This window comes from Schistocerca serialis, chromosome 1 (assembly GCF_023864345.2).
Source record: "Schistocerca serialis cubense isolate TAMUIC-IGC-003099 chromosome 1, iqSchSeri2.2, whole genome shotgun sequence".
Taxonomy (NCBI): Eukaryota; Metazoa; Arthropoda; class Insecta; order Orthoptera; family Acrididae; genus Schistocerca; species Schistocerca serialis.
In genome coordinates, this window is record NC_064638.1 from 556,855,114 (window position 1) to 556,874,922 (window position 19,809).

At 40.7% G+C, this 19,809-nt stretch overlaps 1 protein-coding gene across 2 annotated transcripts in view; it reads right to left on the bottom strand.

Moving 5' to 3' along the window:
* Positions 1 to 19,809, bottom strand: part of LOC126475434 (protein turtle homolog A) — a 94,118-nt gene that overhangs the window by 53,318 nt on the left and 20,991 nt on the right. For both annotated transcript variants that reach the window (XM_050103298.1, XM_050103289.1), the window contains exon 4: positions 12,146 to 12,275. In XM_050103298.1, the coding sequence (XP_049959255.1) occupies positions 12,146 to 12,275 (130 nt within the window). The remainder of the gene's footprint in view (positions 1 to 12,145; positions 12,276 to 19,809) is intronic.

The window sequence follows — 19,809 nt, forward strand, 5'->3', positions numbered from 1 at the left end:
GCGACAACATCGATGTACTGTGGAGACCTCACGCCCCACGTGTTGAGCAATTCGGCAGTACGTCCACCCGGCCTCCCGCATGCCCACTATACGCCCTCGCTCAAAGTCCGTCAACTGCACATACGGTTCACGTCCACGCTGTCGCGGCATGCTACCAGTGTTAAAGACTGCGATGGAGCTCCGTATGCCACGGCAAACTGGCTGACACTGACGGCGGCGGTGCACAAATGCTGCGCAGCTAGCGCCATTCGACGGCCAACACTGCGGTTCCTGGTGTGTCCGCTGTGCCGTGCGTGTGATCATTGCTTGTACAGCCCTCTCGCAGTGCCCGGAGCAAGTATGGTGGGTCTGACACACCGATGTCAATGTGTTCTTTTTTCCATTTCCAGGAGTGTAGATGCAATCAAAACTGATACTGCTCATATTGTGCAAAGAGTAGATAATGTTGAAATGAAAGTAGAAAATATTAGTGCTAACACTGAGAGTAAAGTAGCTTCAGTAACTTCTGGTAATGGTAGTATGCAACAAGTTGTAGCTGCAAACGCCGCTTTTATCGGCTGTCGGCAGTTCTTGCGGTTTGATCCAGATAAAAATATCCACCCGCTAGATTTCTGGAACGATTTTGAAGATGTGATTCCACCAACTTGGTCTGAACGAGAGAAAATCTCATTTATTAGAAGCCATTTAGCGGGTGACGCCATGCGTTGGTCAGCTGATGTTATATTGAAGTGTAAAACATTAGTGGAATTTAAAACAGCTTTCATTAATGAGTATTGGTCTAGCAATAAGCAAAATGAAGTGTTGAGAGAATTTTGGAGTGGAAAACGCTTCAATGCAGGCAAGGAATCTATTAAAGAGTTTGCCAGGTCATGGATCTCACGTTTGTCACATTTGGCCGAAAAGCTAAAACCTGAAATGATAATACTAGGTCTTGAAGCCAAACTGCCATGGTATTGGCAAACTAGAATTATATCTGCCCCTAGAGACAATCTGGATCGTTTCATTGAATATTTGGAACGTGTAGAGTGTGTGGCTGCCAATGAGGAGCAAGCATGTAGTAACAGAAATGCTAATAACACTAGTAGTAATTTTAAGAACGAGCAGAATGGCAATGTAAACATCAGAACAATAGGTGTTTGCCATCCTAAGAAAGGTAGGAATTGGAGAAATAATTACCAGAACCAACAATGGCATCCAAATGATAGTAATTTTGTTCCTAACAAAAATGTGTAAGTAAACAACAGTGTTGAAAGCAATGCTGTGCCAGTGAACTATAATGCAAATAAAGGTAACAGTAGTAGGCAGAGGCTGGAAAACTAGTTCCCGTCTATGAGGATACTGGCGCTCACCAGGCGGTTGCTTTTCCTAAGCCAGTAATTACAGTAATTAGTATGACAGATCAGAATACTCAAACTGAGGATTCGGATGATGGGTCGGTAGCATCCAATGATACTGCAGAAATATTAAACCACTCACAGTATTTGATAGATACCGCATTTGAGACACTTTCTAAGTGGGAAGAGAAAGAGAAGCCGCAGCAGTGTAACGGTAGGGAAGAGCTACAAAATACTGAATTGTCAGGTGAAGAAGCAGAAGAAATTCATGCTTATATTTACAATGAGGATGATGTGCTCTTATCTAAAGTGCCTGTGCAGGATGTTGATACTGTACTAATAGATTTAGAACAGGAGGTAAGTCAGAATGTAGAGGATAGCCTGTTGGGGGTCGATGAACTCAGTAACTGTGACCAGTTGTCACTAGAGAAGGAACCCGTAGATAATAGTGAAAGTGGTTTAGCTGTAACTAGCGTTATGCCTGGTCTGGAAGCGCAGAATTGCTCAGACTACAGTAATTTGGGTCGTGTTCAGCAAACTAAATGTAATGAAGTCGTGCGGTGTTTCGATTTAAAATTAATAGACCGACTGGAAAAGGCAGCTGAAAATGTAATTCAGGAAACCCCTACACACTTTGACCTAAATGTAATGAAGACAGATGTCAATCACTTTAGTTGGAGACAAATCCAAAAGGAACTATTGGATGAGTTTGAGGAACCACCTGTACAACCTAGAATAAGCCACCCTATAATAATAGTGAATATGTTGGGTATCAATGTACGTTGTCTCTTAGACAGTGGAAGTGAGGTGAGTGTGATATCTCAGACCTCCTTTGATGCATTACCTGGTAAAGACGAGCTTACAGTAATCAGAACTAAGAATAATTGGTGCTACTGGCAAGGTGCCAAAAACGGTAAAGCAAGAAGTTTTACTGCCCTTTGATATTAATGGTAATTTAATTGATCATCCATGCTTAATTGTAAACAATCTCAGTATTGAGGTTTTAATTGGCATAGATTTCTTGTCAAAATATCAGAGTGTTGTTGACTTTGAAAGAAGCCAGTTAAAATTGGTCTTGCCGATAACCGGAGTAATTACGCTACCTTTTATTGATAAACATGTAGTAACTAATGATGAAACTTGGGAGCTGCCTATACGAGTTCTGAAAAATAGGAGATATTGGGATGAAGGTGTTAATCTTAGTAAAAGTATAAAGCTTATTACAGAGGATGCATCTCAACGAGTAGTGGAAGTTGCCTTCCAGTACGCAAAAGCTGTACCCACCAGTTTTGAAATAGGTCAGTTAGTCCTTGTCAAAACCAAGGAAAAATCAAAGAAAATAAATGCAGAAACAAAGAAATTCATGTTCGTATACCAAGGACCTTTCAGGCTCATAGGAAAACCACATGCCAATGCATATAGGCTAGAGTACCCTAAGAGTAAAAAGCTATTCGGTCTCAGGAACGTGACCGACCTAAAGAAGTTCATAGGTAGTGAATGAATTCTGTAGAGAGGAGGTTGTTCTGTAACCTCTACACAGTGTGGCAGCTGTGCAGTCCCAGCTGTGTGAGATCTTCTTTCCCATTTCAGATTTCACTCTCTCTTCATCTTTTCTATCCACCTAAAATTTCGACCTCTTCTTTCCAACACATTAAATTTTCCATTATGGTTATCAAGCCAATAATAAACTAATGAATTCTGTAGGGAGGAGGTTGTTCTGTAACCTCTACACAGTGTGGCAGCTGTGCAGTCCCAGCTGTGTGAGATCTTCTTTCCATTTCAGGTCTCACTCATTCTTCATCTTTCCTATCTACAAAAATTTCGACTCCTTCTTTCGAATAAAAAAAATAAATAAATTCTGAAACTAATGAATTCTGTAGGGAGGAGGTTGTTCTGTAACATCTACACGGTGTGGCAGCTGTGCAGTCCCAGCTGTGTGAGATCTTCTTTCCTTTTAAGGTCTCACTCATTCTTCATCTTTCCTATCCACCAAAGTTTCGACTCCTTCGTTGCAATACAAAAATTTTCCGTCATGGCTATCAAGCCATGAGTTCTGTAACCATTCTATCCACCGATTAGTGAAGAAAATACCTAATGTGACAAACCTAACAGTGACATAAACAACAGAGAAGTATGATGTAATTAAGATACAAAGGTATTTGAGTAACAAGTATGTATAGACACCCTGGTAATATTATAAGTACGAAGTTGATGTTTTATTGGAAATGGTCCACCAACAGTAATTTAAAATGATATACAAATTCGTGTACAAGCAGGATCTGAAGTGGCAGTGAAACCTATTGTATGCTGTAGAGCTAACTAATTAATAGTAAAAGAGATTGCTTAGTGTTATGAAAAATATGCAGATAAGTTGTAAGAATGAACTCACCTGGTGTAGCAAGGAATGGCAGTGTAATAGAATTGAACAGTGTTTGTGGCTGAGACGTGAAGGACACGTCCTTGAAATATTTATAAGGTTGGAGCTGGCCGTTATCTGGTGTAGTGTGTGACAGGACACACCTACATGTATTGAGGTTATGAGTTGGAGGCGTGAATGCGACCATAGGTACCCTTATGTTAGATGAGAGAGAGCAGCTCATGGTGTCCCATAGGTTTAAGGAATTTAGCATTACGCTCAGCCATAATTACTTAATGCACTTTAGTGGTAGGTCGAGAGAGACTACCTGTGGTTTCAGCATCCAATCAAGTGGAAATGGATTGCAACGTGAGCAAACTGATCAGCTGCGATACACTATAGATATGAAATAAATGTGCTATCCTATGCGTTAATGTTAATAGAGTGAGTGTTAAATAAGTACATACACTAGCAACATAATTGAGTAACCTAATGGCAGATGTGAAACATTATTTATAGCTCAGCATAAATACACTTTGGTGAAGTAAGTACATAATAGCAGATGTGGAACTGACACAGCAGCAAAAGACCAATAAGTGGATTTAGCAGTCAACTAAACGTAGTGTGTTTTGAACGCTCAGAACTGTACTATTACCACAAGTTACTCACATGTACAAAGAGGCTGAGAAGACAACTACTAATCAAATATACTCATACTATCTCTAAGAATAAGGTAATCGAAGATGAGTCAGCTAAGTAAATAAAATACAAATGTATCAAGAATGTACTGAGCATTGGTTCAGTGTTCTGGCCCAGAAATAATAAATTGAGATTAAATAGGATTTATGATTGTATGCCTTGAGCATAAATTTTCTCTAGTACGTGACTAACGGCGTTTTGAGCCATTTGTTTGCCGATTTTATGACAGTTAAGTAACCACGAGAGTAAAATTGAAAAAGTTCTGTTAACTTTGTTCCAGCAACATATTGAAAGATAAAATGTATATATCCCCATTTAATTGTGACCCACCCTTAGATATTAAGTGAACAGAGTCTGAGGCAATCTTTTTGTTTGTTCTACAGGACAAACCAGATAACGGCAGCCTGGCAGCCGCGTGAAAGCGTGGAGTGTCATGATTTGTGAAATTTTCTTTCAGGTTTAGAAAAGACTGTTGTTGTTGTGGTCTTCAGTCCGGAGACTGGTTTGATGCAGCTCTCCATGCTACTCTATCCTGTGCAAGCTTCTTCATCTCCCAGTACCTACTGCAACCTACATCCTTCTGAATCTGCTTAGTGTATTCATCTCTTGGTCTCCCTCTACGATTTTTACCCTCCACGCTGCCCTCCAATACTAAATTGGTGATCCCTCGATGTCTCAGAACATGTCCCACCAACCGATCCCTTCTTCTAGTCAAGTTGTGCCACAAGCTCCTCTTCTCCCCAATTCTATTCAATATCTCCTCATTAGTTATGTGGTCTACCCATCTAATCTACAGCATTCTTCTGTAGCATCACATTTCGAAAGCTTCTATTCTCTTCTTGTCCAAACTATTTATCGTCCATGTTTCACTTCCATACAAATACTTTCAGAAACGACTTCCTGACATTTAAATCTATACTCAATGTTAACAAATTTTTCTTCTTCAGAAACGCTTTCCTTGCCATTGCCAGTCTACATTTTATATCCTCTCTACTTCGACCATCATCAGTTATTTTGCTCCCCAAATAGCAAAACACCTTTACTACTTTAAGTGTCTCATTTCCTAATCTAATTCCCTCAGCATCACCCGACATAATTCGACTACATTCCATTATCCTCGTTTTGCTTTTGTTGATGTTCATCTTATACCCTCCTTTCAAGACACTGTCCATTCCGTTCAACTGCTCTTCCAAGTCCTTTGCTGTCTCTGACAGAATTACTATGTCATTGGCGAACCTCAAAGTTTTCATTTCTTCTCCATGAATTTTAATACCTACTCCGAACTTTTCTTTTGTTTCCTTTATTGCTTGCTCAATATACAGATTGAATAACATCGGGGATAGGCTACAACCCTGTCTCACTCCCTTCCCAACCACTGCTTCCCTTTCATATTCCTCGACTCTTATAACAGTCATCTGCTTTCTGTACAAATTGTAAATAGCCTTTCGCTTCCTGTGTTTTAGCCCTGCCACCTTCAGAATTTGAAAGAGAGTATTCCAATCAACATTGTCAAAAGCTTTCTCTAAGTCTACAAATGCTAGAAACATATGTTTGCCTTTCCTTAATCTTTCTTCTAAGATGAGTCGTAGGGTCAGTATTGCCTCACGTGTTCCAACATTTCTACGGAATCCAAACTGATCTTCCCCGAGGTCGGCTTCTATCAGTTTTTCCATTCGTCTGTAAAGAATTCACGTTAGTATTTTGCAGCTGTGACTTATTAAACTGATAGTTCGGTAATTTTCACATCTGTCAACACCTGCTTTCTTTGGGATTGGAATTATTATATTCTTCTTGAAGTCTGAGGGTATTTCGGCTGTCTCGTACATCTTACTCACCAGATGGTAGAGTTTTGTCAGGACTGGCTCTCCCAAGGCCGTCAGTAGTTCTAATGGAATGTTGTCTACTCCCGGGGCCTTGTTTCGACTCAGATCTTTCAGTGCTCTGTCAAACTCTTCACGCAGTATCATATCTCCCATTTCATTTTCATCTACATCCTCTTCCATTTCCATAATATTGTCCTCAAGTACATCGCCCTTGTATAGACCCTCTATATACTCCTTCCACCTTTCTGCTTTCCCTTCTTTGCTTAGAACTGGGTTTCCATCTGAGCTCTTGATAGTCATACAAGTGGTTCTCTTTTCTCCAAAGCTCTCTTTAATTTTCCTGTAGGCAGTACCTATCTTACTCCTAGTGAGATAAGCCTCTACATCCTTACATTTGTCCTCTAGCCATCCCTGCTGATTTCATTTTTGAGACGTTTGTATTCCTTTTTGCCAGCTTCATTTACTGCATTTTTATATTTTCTCCTTTCATCAATTAAATTCAATATTTCTTCTGTTACCCAAGGGTTTCTACTAGCCCTCATCTTTTTACCTATTTGATCCTCTGCTGCCTTCACTATTTCATCCCTCATAGCTACCCATTCTTCTTCTACTGTATTTCCTTTCCCCATTCCTGTCAATTGTTCTCTTATGCTCTCCCTGAAACTCTGTACAACCTCTGGTTCTTTCAGTTTATCCAGGTCCCATCTCCTTAAATTCCCTCCTTTTTGCAGTTTCTTCAGTTTTAATCTACAGTTCACAACCAATAGGCTGTGGTCAGAGTCCATATCTGCCCCAGGATATAATTATCTGATTATGTATCATGAAGAACTGTGTTATTTTCTTTGAATTTGTGTATGAAAAATACTTACAGACAATTTAATGGATTTAAGACTTTCATAATTTTACATATTTTTATGTGTCTGTCTGTCTAAGTCAATATGTATGCCAAAGTGTTTCATTGATTTTGCTTAAATTTTGAGTGATAATGTTGCTCAAGAGGCGGTGAACATGCCAGCAATTTAAATAATTGAAGTAGGTAATAAGTTTTCTTTTAATATTTCTATATGTTTAGATTTCAATTTTAATTTTTCATAGGGAGTTAAGCTGTACTCTTGCTCCCCTTTTTGTAATTAATTTTTTTTCATTTACATTCGAAAAAATTAAGTAGAGGGTGATGTAGGGAAGCAGCCTACTCACGCCTTATAAAATTCACATCAGTCTTTCCATTGTGTGCCAGCCAGTCCGCTGTAACTAGCTCTGACGTCATAAATCATTGGCGCAACAGGAAAGAGCTAGAAACTTAAAAATTTATATTTAGATTCCTTTTGCATAATAATTTAGTAGAAACAGTATTCTGGATCTCACAAATTAAAATTTTAGTTGAAATTCATGATTTTCTGGTTTTTATCCTAAAAATTAAGGAAGCAAGATAGATTTAAGTAGGCGAATAAATAAAGCTAGGATGTTTAAATTTAAGTAGAAGGGAGATCCGCTATAATCATAAAGATGTGAGAAGTTTCAACTGAATAACTATAAAACTATAGCGATAGGGTATCTCCAAAGGGCAAGTTCAGAGCTCGTCTACTGCATGTAGTGTAATTAAATTCATTATCTCGCACAAAATATTTGACTTACCCACATCAGACTTTTATTATGATTACTTACCTGTGTGCTGATTGCACATTTAAATTGAGAGCTTCATCGGCCATCAGCAAAGGAAGCAATGATTTATTCGATAACTTAAAGTGGTGCATTACTAGCCCAGCGGCTAGTCGGGTGAGCAGATTTGATCAGGCGTTCCCTTAGCCATCCGCACCGCGGCTTTATATGTAAGAACGCTGCGCGAGGAAAAAAGACCCCAGTTCTCTCCAGACACTGATTAGCGCACCACCTGTGCCGGGAGTCGCGTCGCGTCGGTATCGTTGATATAAACAGCCTCGGATGCAGTAATAAGTTACTCGGGATACGCGTAACCATGAAATCGTTTTCGAGTGAAGTGTTAATTTTGGGATGACGTTAATGATCTATCTTTAGTTTGCGTATGTCGTATTTTCACGTGCCGCCGCAGGACAGACATTCTACCATTATTAGCGTGGCGTTTGATGAACATCATCATCAAATTATGGCGAGCATTCACTTAAACATTGAATTTGAACAGTTATAGTGGCATCAGCGCATTAGACTCTGAACTGCTCTGGTAGTTGGATTGTGTGGATTCTTTTTGGTCTGTGACTGTCAGAATATAGTGAACATTTTAGAGAGAATGGTTTTTGATTATGAATCCCAGACAATCTCCTAATTCCTCAGAGCTATAAGCTGTAGCTATAAATGTATTTCTCAGATGAAGTGGGCACTAGGAATACTAATTACAGGCTTCACGTTTTGCTAATCACTTTCTGGTTGCCAATATTGTAGTTAGAGAGCCAGTGTTGAGAACGGCAAACAGCATAAATACAAAACATTTATTCTAAAAAATATCCACCCGCCACCCCACACAGCGGTTGGCCTTCGGAATATTCAGTGCCCCGGCAATATTCCAGCGTTATCTTGAGCACATCACGTCGACAATCCCTCATTGTATTAATTACCTAGACGACATAATTGTCACAGCCCGCAACACGAAGGAACACTTGCACAATCTTCACACCCGCTTTCTCAAATTCAGGTCCGTGGGCTTGCGTTGCAACCTGCGTAAGTCAAACTTCTTCCAACCGTCTATTGAGTATGTGGGCTACACCATCTCTCGGCATAGCGTCCAGCCACTAGGACGTTTGGTCCAAGGTATCGTCGACCTTCCGCAGCCCGCATCGCTGAAGGAGTTACAAGCTTTTTTAGGCAAGATTGCCTATTACCACCGGTTCATTCCCAGGGCTTCCACCATATCCCGCCCCCTGTACTGCCTTCTGCGCTTGGGTGTTCCTTTTGATTGGTCGCCTGCATGCGAGCGAGCGTTCACCTTGTTGAAGGGCCTCCTCATGTCAGGGCCTTGTTTGGCTACTTTTGACCCCCATAAGCCGTTGGTCCTGGCTACCGATTCTTCGCAGTATGGGGTGGGGGCAGTCCTGGCCCATCGCAACGCGGATGGTTCTGAGCAGCCACTGGCGTTTGCGTCTAAAACTCTTAGTCCCGCGCAGGCCCATTACTCCAGGTGGAAAAAGAGGCTTTGGCCATTGTCTACGCTGTTACCAAGTTTCACCCTTTCTTGTATGGCACAAAGTTTCAGTTAATCACTGACCATAAGCTGTTAATATTGTTATTTGGCCCCAGCTCTCAGATTCTGGATAGGGCGGCCCACAGACTACAGTGCTGGGCCTTGTTCCTCTCTAAGTACCATTATGACATTCATTTTCGCCCTACCGGACAGCATGCCAACGCAGACACTCTTTCCCATCTTCCGGTGGGCCCGGATCCTCAGTTCGATCGAGAGGAGATTATGTGTTTTCATTTGCATGTGGCGTCCCGCCAAGCGGTTGATGGCTTCCCGATCACTAATTCTAGAGTCGCCAGGGAAACGGCAGCTGACCCGGTTCTCCGGCAAGTAGTTCGCCTCATTCAGCAGGGGTGGTCATCCCGACCTCCAGGCTGGGCCTCGGATCCTCTTCGTAATTATTTTGTTCTGCGAGACTGCCTCTCCGTCTTGGAAGGAGTTCTCCTTCTGGCTACCAATGATACAGCTCCTCACTTGGTTGTTCCTGCAAGTTTGCGAAGGGAAGTCCTCACGTTATTACATGAGGGGCACTGGGGTGTTTCCTGTACTAAAACCTTGGCTCGCACACATGTGTACTGGCCCGGTATTGACAGAGAAACTGAGCACTTGGTGGCCGCCTGTTCCCAGTGTGCGAGCCAACAGGCATCTCCCAGGTCAGCGTTCTCTTCATAGCCGTCTGCAACCCAGGCATGGGAATGTGTTCACATTGACTTTGCGGGCCTGTTTCTCAATGGCTTTTGGCTCATTGTCATTGATGCTTATTCCCAATTCCCATATGTGGTTCGCTGCTCCTCAACCACTTCAGAAGTCGCAATCCAGGCTCTAGCAAAAATCTTTTCTTTGGAAGGTCTGCCAGTCACCCTGGTCTTGGACAAAGGACCTCAGTCTATTTCGCAGACCTTCCAGAATTTTTGTAGGCGCTTCGGTATTCGGCATTTTTGCTCTCCCCCCTTTCATCCACAATCGAATGGGGAAGCCGAGCGCATGGTGCGCACATTTAAGACGCAGATGAAAAAGTATGTGCACGAATTTCCTGCGGAGGAGGCGTTGACTTTTTCCTGACGGCATACCAGACCACACCAATGGGAGAACGCAGCCCCACAGAGCTCCTCCACGGGCGCCAACCTAGGACTCTGCTGCGCCTCCTCCGGCCTGGTCCTCGCCAGTCTTCGCAAAACGGAGTACCTGGCTTTCCACCGGGTATGTCGGTCTGGGCACATGGGTTTGGTCGCAATCTACATTGGATACCGGCAGTGGTCCTGCGCCGCAATGGCTGCCGGCTCTATACCTTGCAGGCAGGGGACCGGGAGGAACATCATCACCAAAATCAGCTACGTCCACGTTTGGGCAGCCATCCTCCGACTCCTCGGGCACCGGCTTCCCCACTGACGGCACCCGTGTTGATTTCTCAGGGGATGCTACCGCCCCTCCCCCCTGTGACTCAGCCGCACTGCAATGGTTCTCAGCCTTGGCAGCCTCCAGTAGCTCTAGCAACAGCAGCGCCATCGTTAGAGATGCCCCAGCGAGAGCCGGCCCCCTCGCAGGCCCAGTTCCTCAGGAGGCTGGTTCACCTGTGGTCGTCCCTTCCCCATCGTCCCCGCCACTGGGTCTTGTCCCTCTCGAGGTGGACCAGGATCCGGAGTTCGACGGCTTGTCTCCCGTTCTGTCCCGGGCTCCGGTGGTGGGACGACGGGGGCCTCTTCGTGTGGGGTCACTTCCAGCCGTACTCGAAGGTTCTGGCTCGAGGGTTGGCAGATCCCCTCGACTCCAGCCTTCCGACGGACGTGGAGGTCATCGCTCCTGCACGACGCTCCACTTTCTGATGCAGTGGATCACAGTGGCTTCACTCCCTGAAGGGGGAGGAGTGCAATAGCTACCAGAAAGATCGTGGGAGGCGCACATCAGCACAGCGTGTCACAGACGGTAGTTGCCGCAAGTAGAGTCCCGTCCACCAGAGGGCACGCGGGAATTAGGCCGTGACCTCCGCTGGCGGAACAACAACAACAACTCAGGCAGCACGGGCCGTGCCCAGTCAGTTCACATCGGGCATGCCCAGGAGACAGTTCCCGGTCTACGCTATGTGAAGTGCGGCAGAAAACGTGAACCGTGTTACTACACGGCATTTCAGCTTGGGCACACCCCATTGTACTGTGTACACCACAATACTGTTACCTATTTTCAAACGAATTCTTTTAATTAAAGAAAGGAAAAAAAAATCACAACCAGGTCCCACTGCACTTGATACCGTCATGGAAACAAGTCTAGTATCTTAAGCACACTCCATCAGTTGATAATAGGCAAATCTCACCTCCATCTCCTCATTCCTTTCCCTCTGATACTCACAAACCATCTGGGAATCATAATATGTTTCAACTGTCAATAGCAGTGTAAAGCCTATCTGATGTGACCAATCAATAAAATTGCTATGTATTAAGGTTCTTCCCAGTTATCTTCAGTGCTTCCTCTCAAACAACAAAGTTCCTTTTTGCTGCTCTATTGCAGAACAACAGTATATAATTACACCAACCCAAAACAATGTTTAGAATTTGCTCTTTGTCCATATGTGAATTTCAGTCTCAAAAATGTAAGTGTGAGCTAATTAAGTGCACTTCAAATATTGCTACATTCTATTGGAAGCAGACTCACATAGGTCACAAATGTAACAATCCAAGACACTTTTTTATTGAAATTAAAGTGAAGTTGTATAAGTTCCAAACCAACTTACCAATCTCTTGTGTATCATGTGAAGTAGTTGCTTCCATTTCTGTCACCACTCCTTTTCCAAGCTGATTGTTTGCCCACAGTCTAAATATATATGTAGTATTTGGCTTCAAATGATAAACATCAACTTGCCTCTGAAAAAACAAACCCATAGCCTCACTTGCCTGTTTACAAGAGGAAGCAGCTGGTGGAGAAAGAGGAGAAATACTGCACTCATGCAATGTGCTAAACACTAGAAAAAATAATTAGACTTAAGGTAACTTTGAGAGTGAAACTTCAATGCCATTGTTAAATTTATTTAGAAGTCACGACAACTACCAGCTGTAGCACCATAGTAACAAAAGGCAGATTAAGTGCAAATTTTTTTACAAACAACACTGTTTATAGTTTATAGTTGTTGTCCTGCTGAAAATACAGTATTACTTGTTTCATTTTGTGTTCTGCCGTCGAAAGATAATTTGTTGATTCATTCTCATACTGGATTACTCTCACAATGTTATATATGGAGCATATTTAGCTCCTTTGAAAATAGTTATTGTGTTAAACCACATTAATGATACTAATTTGTGCTCATTACTGCACCTGTAGCACTTCATGTCAGGTGTAAAATAAAAATTCCACCTTCAGCTGCCTATATTACAAAATTTGGAGGGAACTTCATAATCTTTGGGCAAAAGCTACTGCTTATTGTGTACAGATATATTCTGTCACTTTACATGGCTTTAATGACAAGTCATTTCAATTTGGTCTCGTGGAATGGAATCAGTTCCTGGCAAAGAAACAACTGGAAATAAAATTCAATTCACAACCATACTATGTTTTTATGATCCTTTTGGCAACACCCACATATATAGAGGTCACTGGCATAAATTGGCTGTAATATTTACCAGGTCAGTAAACATTTTCATCTGGATATCACCACTGAAAAAATATGCCTTCCAAGTTCATAAATTGTGATGTACACAACTCAACTACATATACATTCTGTTCTAGTAGATGTAACCATCAAACTGAGGATAAAAATCAAAAGAAATAAATAGAATGTTTTGTTGAAGAGGATGATAAGATGGCATGTTGTTCATCAAAACAATAAATTCACAATGTAAACAAAAACTGAATAAAAGTTATTTTATTCAGAGTTTCCAATACTGCCATTTATTCTTTTGCCCGTGTGACATGTTATGCTGTACTAGGTTTTAGTTTTAGGTAAAATGAATTCAAAGTAATTACTACTACTCCATGTTACACTAAGTGCAGGGTAGCTAAATTAAAACTGGCCTGAAAAACATTTAGTGGTACATCATGACAATATAATCTAAACAATAATGAGATTATATATCAACATCAATGGTAGTCATTTGAAGCATATTCCGTAAAGAGTAGTTTTCCTGTTTGCTGACTATAATTTCATGCCAGATTTATACTGACTAACTTGAATTAAATTTAGGCTGCAATTGATCTTCAGCATGGAAGAGGAAAAGAACAGCTGAATTTTTTTGCCAGCTCATTTTTTTTTTTTTTTGGGGTGAAAATGTTTTGAACAAGCAAACAGTGGTCAAATGGTGTTGCATTTAAAAAATGTCAGTAACGATATTCAGAAGTATCAAAGAAGGGAGTGCCACCTGTAGCCCTGACAACAAAACTTGTTCAAAACATACACACTAACAGATGAGAAACTGCGGCCAACGTCCAGATGTGTCAAAAATGGTTCATTAAATGGATAGACATGCTGCGTTAGCAGAAAATGTGTGTACATAAGGTGCCAGACATAATTGTACACTGCTACAATAACTTGGGCTTTTCAAGCAGCCAATACATCATGAAAAGCTGAAATTTCACATACTGGTTGAAGCTCACAAATGAAATTCACTAGCTATCATACCAGCATTTATGCAGAAGACGATCTGTTTGACTACACTGTAGTAACATATGCCTAGCTCACTAAACTCCTGAACAAAAGTGACAATCATTAGAATGATTCCACTCTCGAAATATTAAGGAACAATTTCCATACCTCAATATCATGCAAATGAATTAATCATGATAATCATTTTTTGAGACAGGAAAATCTCTTCTTAAGAAATACTTGGCTATGGGGTACAATATGATGTTGATGTCTACTCTGAGACATTACAAAACTGTATTTTGTGACTGCACCCATGTGTACACTGTGTGTGGCACCAAGGAACTACCTTCAGATGGGAAGTATACACACACTATTGTACAATCCAAAACATACACAATGATCATTTCTCCACTTATTTCAATGTTGAAGGAAGACTTGCAGGGAAAAACTTTTGCTGATGATGAGGCTCAAGAGGCAGTGGATGAAAGAATATGAAAAGCACTTCTAACAGTGTGATAAAAAAGATGGCAATCAGGGTCTCATAACAACAGGAATAAGTGCTGATTGCAAAGAGAAATAAATAAAAATGTTCCCAGCATGTATCAAGTTAAAATTAATGCATCAGAAATGATTTCTGCTGATTGCATCTTAGCATTCTCGTTTCTCTGTAACTCTCGTACAAATACTCTAGCTTCTAAACTCTTTTGTACTGTACATTAAAGATGTATGGTATCATTGGCTGGGAGACCCCAAGGGTTAGAGCTTGCACAGGATTACTTGGCTGGTCCACAGAAGCACATCCTCACTCTCCGTGCTGGGTGAGTCCACCCCTGTGTTCCAAATGGATGGCTGCCTCAGTTGGTTATCGGTTACAGAGCTGTGAGCTTCAGCTGTTACGAAAGAGACATTCTCTGGCATGGAGTAACATACTGGATTTTTCTTTAAACTTGAGACGAGATCTATACCTGCCACCAATCTTGAGGAAACTGACTGTATGAAATGCACTCATTTCTGGTCGTGTGCTCAAATGAGAGAGGAGGTGAAATATTCATATCATCCTTCAGATCTCATACATGGTTCGAAATATTGCAATGAATTTTTGGCAAATGATTGCATGAAAAGCGGAGGGTATTAAGTTGTATATCCATCATGTGAAACTTTATCATCTACTGTGATATACGAGTGACTAGAGATTTTTTTTTCAAGGAAATAATGTAATGCTTTGATGGGCTATTGATATCTGGTGAAATGAGAATTAGTATGGATTTTGTAACACCATAAATGAAGCAATCACACTCTTATTTTTATACAAAGCACGAGCTTTTCTTAAGTTACTGATCTTCATTTGTCTTTGACAGTTTTATTAATAGTAGACTGTTGCAGGATTCTGTTGCAACTGCATTAGCATGTCAGTGAGGTGAAACTTTGTAAACACTGTTTTGTTTTGGGAAAAGAAGCTAATTTTAACATGGCAACATGAAAAAGAAAATAAGGTGAACAAGATAGGTGAAAATAAATTGCTCTCTCTGATCGAATTTCAGCATGATCCTGTACCCATTGTGGTTTTAATAATAAATGGTCGGCTTGTTGGATTATTTGTCGTACTGGCTTAACCTGTTAATACGATCATTTTCAGTCTCACTAGCTGTAGCTCACAAGTTCTGTGAGGTACGTGTTTGCACAAAGGCTTTTGCTGTAGAGCAACACCTCCACTACCGCGCTGTCCTGTCCGCAAGGGAGCCCCCACCACTACTGGTTTCCCCTCCCCTACCACGCCTTCTGCGCAACTAGTGGCCAAGTAATATTGTATGCATTCTAGGTTCAGCCAGCTAACTTGAAAATGACACCATTCCTTCACAAAGTGTGAGAGTCGTGTCTGTTGAGTGTAGGTGACTGATTCGAGTATGTACAGAGTAGTGTTTGTGTTGTTGATGACAGAGAGAGAGATGACATGGTGAAACCCAGTGCCAACACACAGCCAAATAGTATCAACAAGACCGTCTGTTGGATGGTTCACCATCAGCAGTATTACATCTATTCATGAGACACTGTGGGGAGAAATTGAACACAGGACAGTGATAGAAAGCCACTAACTCCATGTCACCATGTCCTTCCCTTGCCAAGTCAGATAAAAGTGATGAAAATTTCTTCCACCACCAGGATTTGAACCACCTACTTCTAAGTAACGTGTCATCACACACATTTTGGGTCCATGCTTCTGAGTGATTATTCCTTTCCATATTATTCTTGCAATTCTTTTAATCTCCTTCTCTGGTCTTTACTTCTGTTAAGCAGCTACCATACATTTATTTAATAACTTTTGCATTTCTATCACTTCTGTTTGAACTGCTTGCATTTTAAATATTGGTAAATAGCCATTTTTCTTCTATTATGCGTGGTTTGAAAGGCCTTTGTTTTTATTTACAGTGTTGGACAAAATATCAATGCCTTTTCTTTGTCCCCTACCCTACATCTGACAACTACCTTCAGGATCTCTAGATAATGATATAAATGAAACATTGCAGGGTTATCAGCGTAGTCATGCATTTCAATTATTTTCCCGCTTGTCACTTTCAGGCATTGTGGCAATATGATGCCATGACTAGACTGATAACCCAAGAAGATTTCATCAATTAAATCCACTGAGAAAACCTGCATTTCCATAAGAGCAGGACATGCCTGGATAATGTGATTAACCTACACAACACTTTTAGATTACTTTCTTTGCTGGTTTGTTTTGTGCACAACTCCATTTGTAACAGGGACATACTGACAATTACCAGAACAAATCAACAGTAACTATTACTGGAGTTGTTGTGAGTGGATGTGTTTAGGGGCCCATGTGTTGTGGTTATCATTTCCAGTCTGTAATTTTCATTATTGCAATAAACAAATATATCTAGACTACCTACAGGAACAACTTTATTCTTTCCAGATCACATAAACAAATGTGATAAACATGTACCTCAGAAACACCAAATACGTAGTATCTGAGATGCAATTCCTTTTTGTGAATTCAAGAAGCAAACAATTGGGTAATTTTAGATATAGCTTCTATGAAGCTACAGAAACTGATTAACAAAAATTAATCACAAAAATATTCAAGCCACTTCTTATTAATAATTTATGACTACTTCCTCTTGAACTATGTTCAGCCAAAATATATATGATGATATGTCAATAATGGCCACTGACAAAACAGTACCTTATATTAGACACTAATCAGCTGTGTAAAGTAACTGACCTAAATGTTCAAGGTGAGGGAAACCAAAGATGAAAAAGTAGCACACACTAAGTAGTAAACAACTGTTTAAAGTAAACAACTTGTCTATTTCAGTATGAGTTTTCAAGCAGAGTAGGTTACTTCTTTGTTGAAAACAAGTTGCAGCATATGTTAAATTAAAAAGTATATGTTTCCTGTACATTAACTTAAAAATCTGTGGTGTAGTACAGTGCAATTTTCAACAGGCACAATCATTATGTGCTAACACTATTTCTTCCATTAATAAATCACTGTGCTCACTACAGTGCACAACTTCTGTTTTCTTCTGTCTGCACAAGACAAATACTCACAAGTGACTCGGAAACTTACATTTAATTTTAGGACTAATGTTCCTGCATCACATCTATATGTTTAAGTCTCTTGAATATTCTGACAGATTGTTTCACCTATGCTGTTAAATTTTCAGCACAAGATTTTCTTTATTTTTGAATTATAGTGCTATGTGGCAATAAAGTAAATTAATCTGGCAGAAACGAGATGAATTTCAAGGTATATAGGTATTCTAATAACATGCACATGCCAATAAAACACTGTACTTAAAACCACATTGTGAAACTTACATAGACCTGGCAGTAAACTGCAACTGATACCTTGAAACTGACAGAAAAGGATCACAGATATTTTGGGAAATAACTCTCATCAACAAATTATTTATAGTTTTATTCATAACTTGCCTACAGACTGAGTTTAGTGCAAAAACAAAAAAACTGACTTCAAACGCCGTTTTTAGGAAGTTGTGAGATTCTCACTCATCTGCCAAATTAAATCATCTATAATGAAGCAAAAACAATGCAACCATTTCCATCAAATAGACAATATAAATTTTGTTAATTTCATGACAAATTTTTGGAAGGAAAATCAGTGTCTATTAACTAATTTTTCTGTCGTTTTAACCCCACTTTGGCCAGCTACCTAGTAAATATTTGCCGATGAAACACCTAGAGAAATTTCAGGACTAGCTGTACGTAGGAACCCTATAGTTCTCTATAAATCCGCATAAAACAATAAATGAAATGAAATTCTTGAAACAAACATTCTTCAGAGCAGACAGATGATTAGCTAGGGCCCATCATCTTGGACTTCCAAAAGGTGTTCAACACTGTACTGCATCATCAACTACTAACAAATATATAATCATGTGAAGTATGGTATCTTTGAAGATACGCAACTGAGTATTTGACTACACACCCAGTTCATTATAATGGATAGAGAACTTTCAAAATAAACTTAAGTAACATCGGGTATGTCCCATGGAAATGTAAGAGCATTTTCAATCTCTCTCTCTCTCTCTCTCTCTCTCTTTCTCTACAGATGATTCACAAGGAAAACAACAAATATTAAGACAAATAGTATCAATAACTCTGAACGGAAAACATCGGATAAATATATGTTCCATTAGCAACTGTTTCCAAGGTACCAGTATTTGAAACTGTCACAAACGAGGACACTGGGGTTGTCAGTAAATTAACAGATTACTACTTCATGGGCTACACAAAGTTGTACATATCATTTACACCATGCCACAGATTAACTGATCAACAATGAAAATTACAGTTAAGCTGTACTCTTGGATTTTCACCTGTACATGTGGGCAGAGGCACGTTGTGTTGATTTATTTGTTAGAAGGTGACGATTGGGTGATTTATTGGTATGGTAAATGTGTGGAATTATTTCATCCACAGCAATTACCCAGAGACAATACTCTTGCCTCCTTGCTCTAAAGGCTTTGATAACTGGTGGTATGATTGCAAGAACTGATCATTATTATGCACCAAATACACTATAAGTGAGAGAGAGGGGGGGATGAGAGAGAGAGAGAGGGGGGGTGGGGGGGAGAGGGGGGGAAGGAGAGAGGGGAGAGGGAGAGAGAGGGGGAGGGAGGGGGAAGGGGGGAGGGAGGGGGAGGGAGGGGGAAGGGGAGGGAGGGGGAGGCAGGGGGAAGGGGAGGGAGGGGGAAGAGGGAGGGAGGGAGGGAGGGAAGAGGGAGGGAAAGACTGCTTTACACACCGTTTACAGGTGAGCCACAGTTCTTGTCGAAACACCAATACTTCTTAACCTCTGTCATTTATGAAGGGAAAAACTTCTAGCCTATAAGTACCACTATATTCTACTGGTCATGTTACACCATACGGCAGAGGATACTTCTCCCATTCCTTGTTTCAATCATAAATTGTGCATGGTAAGAACAACTGTCAGTGAGCCTATGTATGAGCTCTAGTTTCTCTGATACTCTCATCATGGTTAATTTGTCAAATGTACGAAGAAGGAAGTAGTACGTTGCCCAACTCTTCTTGGAATGTATGCGCACAGAATTTCAACAGTAAATCTCTCGTAATGCACAAAACCTCTCTTGTAGCATCTGCCACTACATGTTGTTGAGTATCTCTGTAATCCTCTCGTGCTTACTAAACAAGCATACAGCCTATCAGAGCAGAAGCAAACCACTTTTGAGTACAACCATGCTGCATATAATTTTGCTGTTTCATTGCTGGCCAACATGAAAATTATTACATCTTCTTGATATTTGAGCTCTGCCATT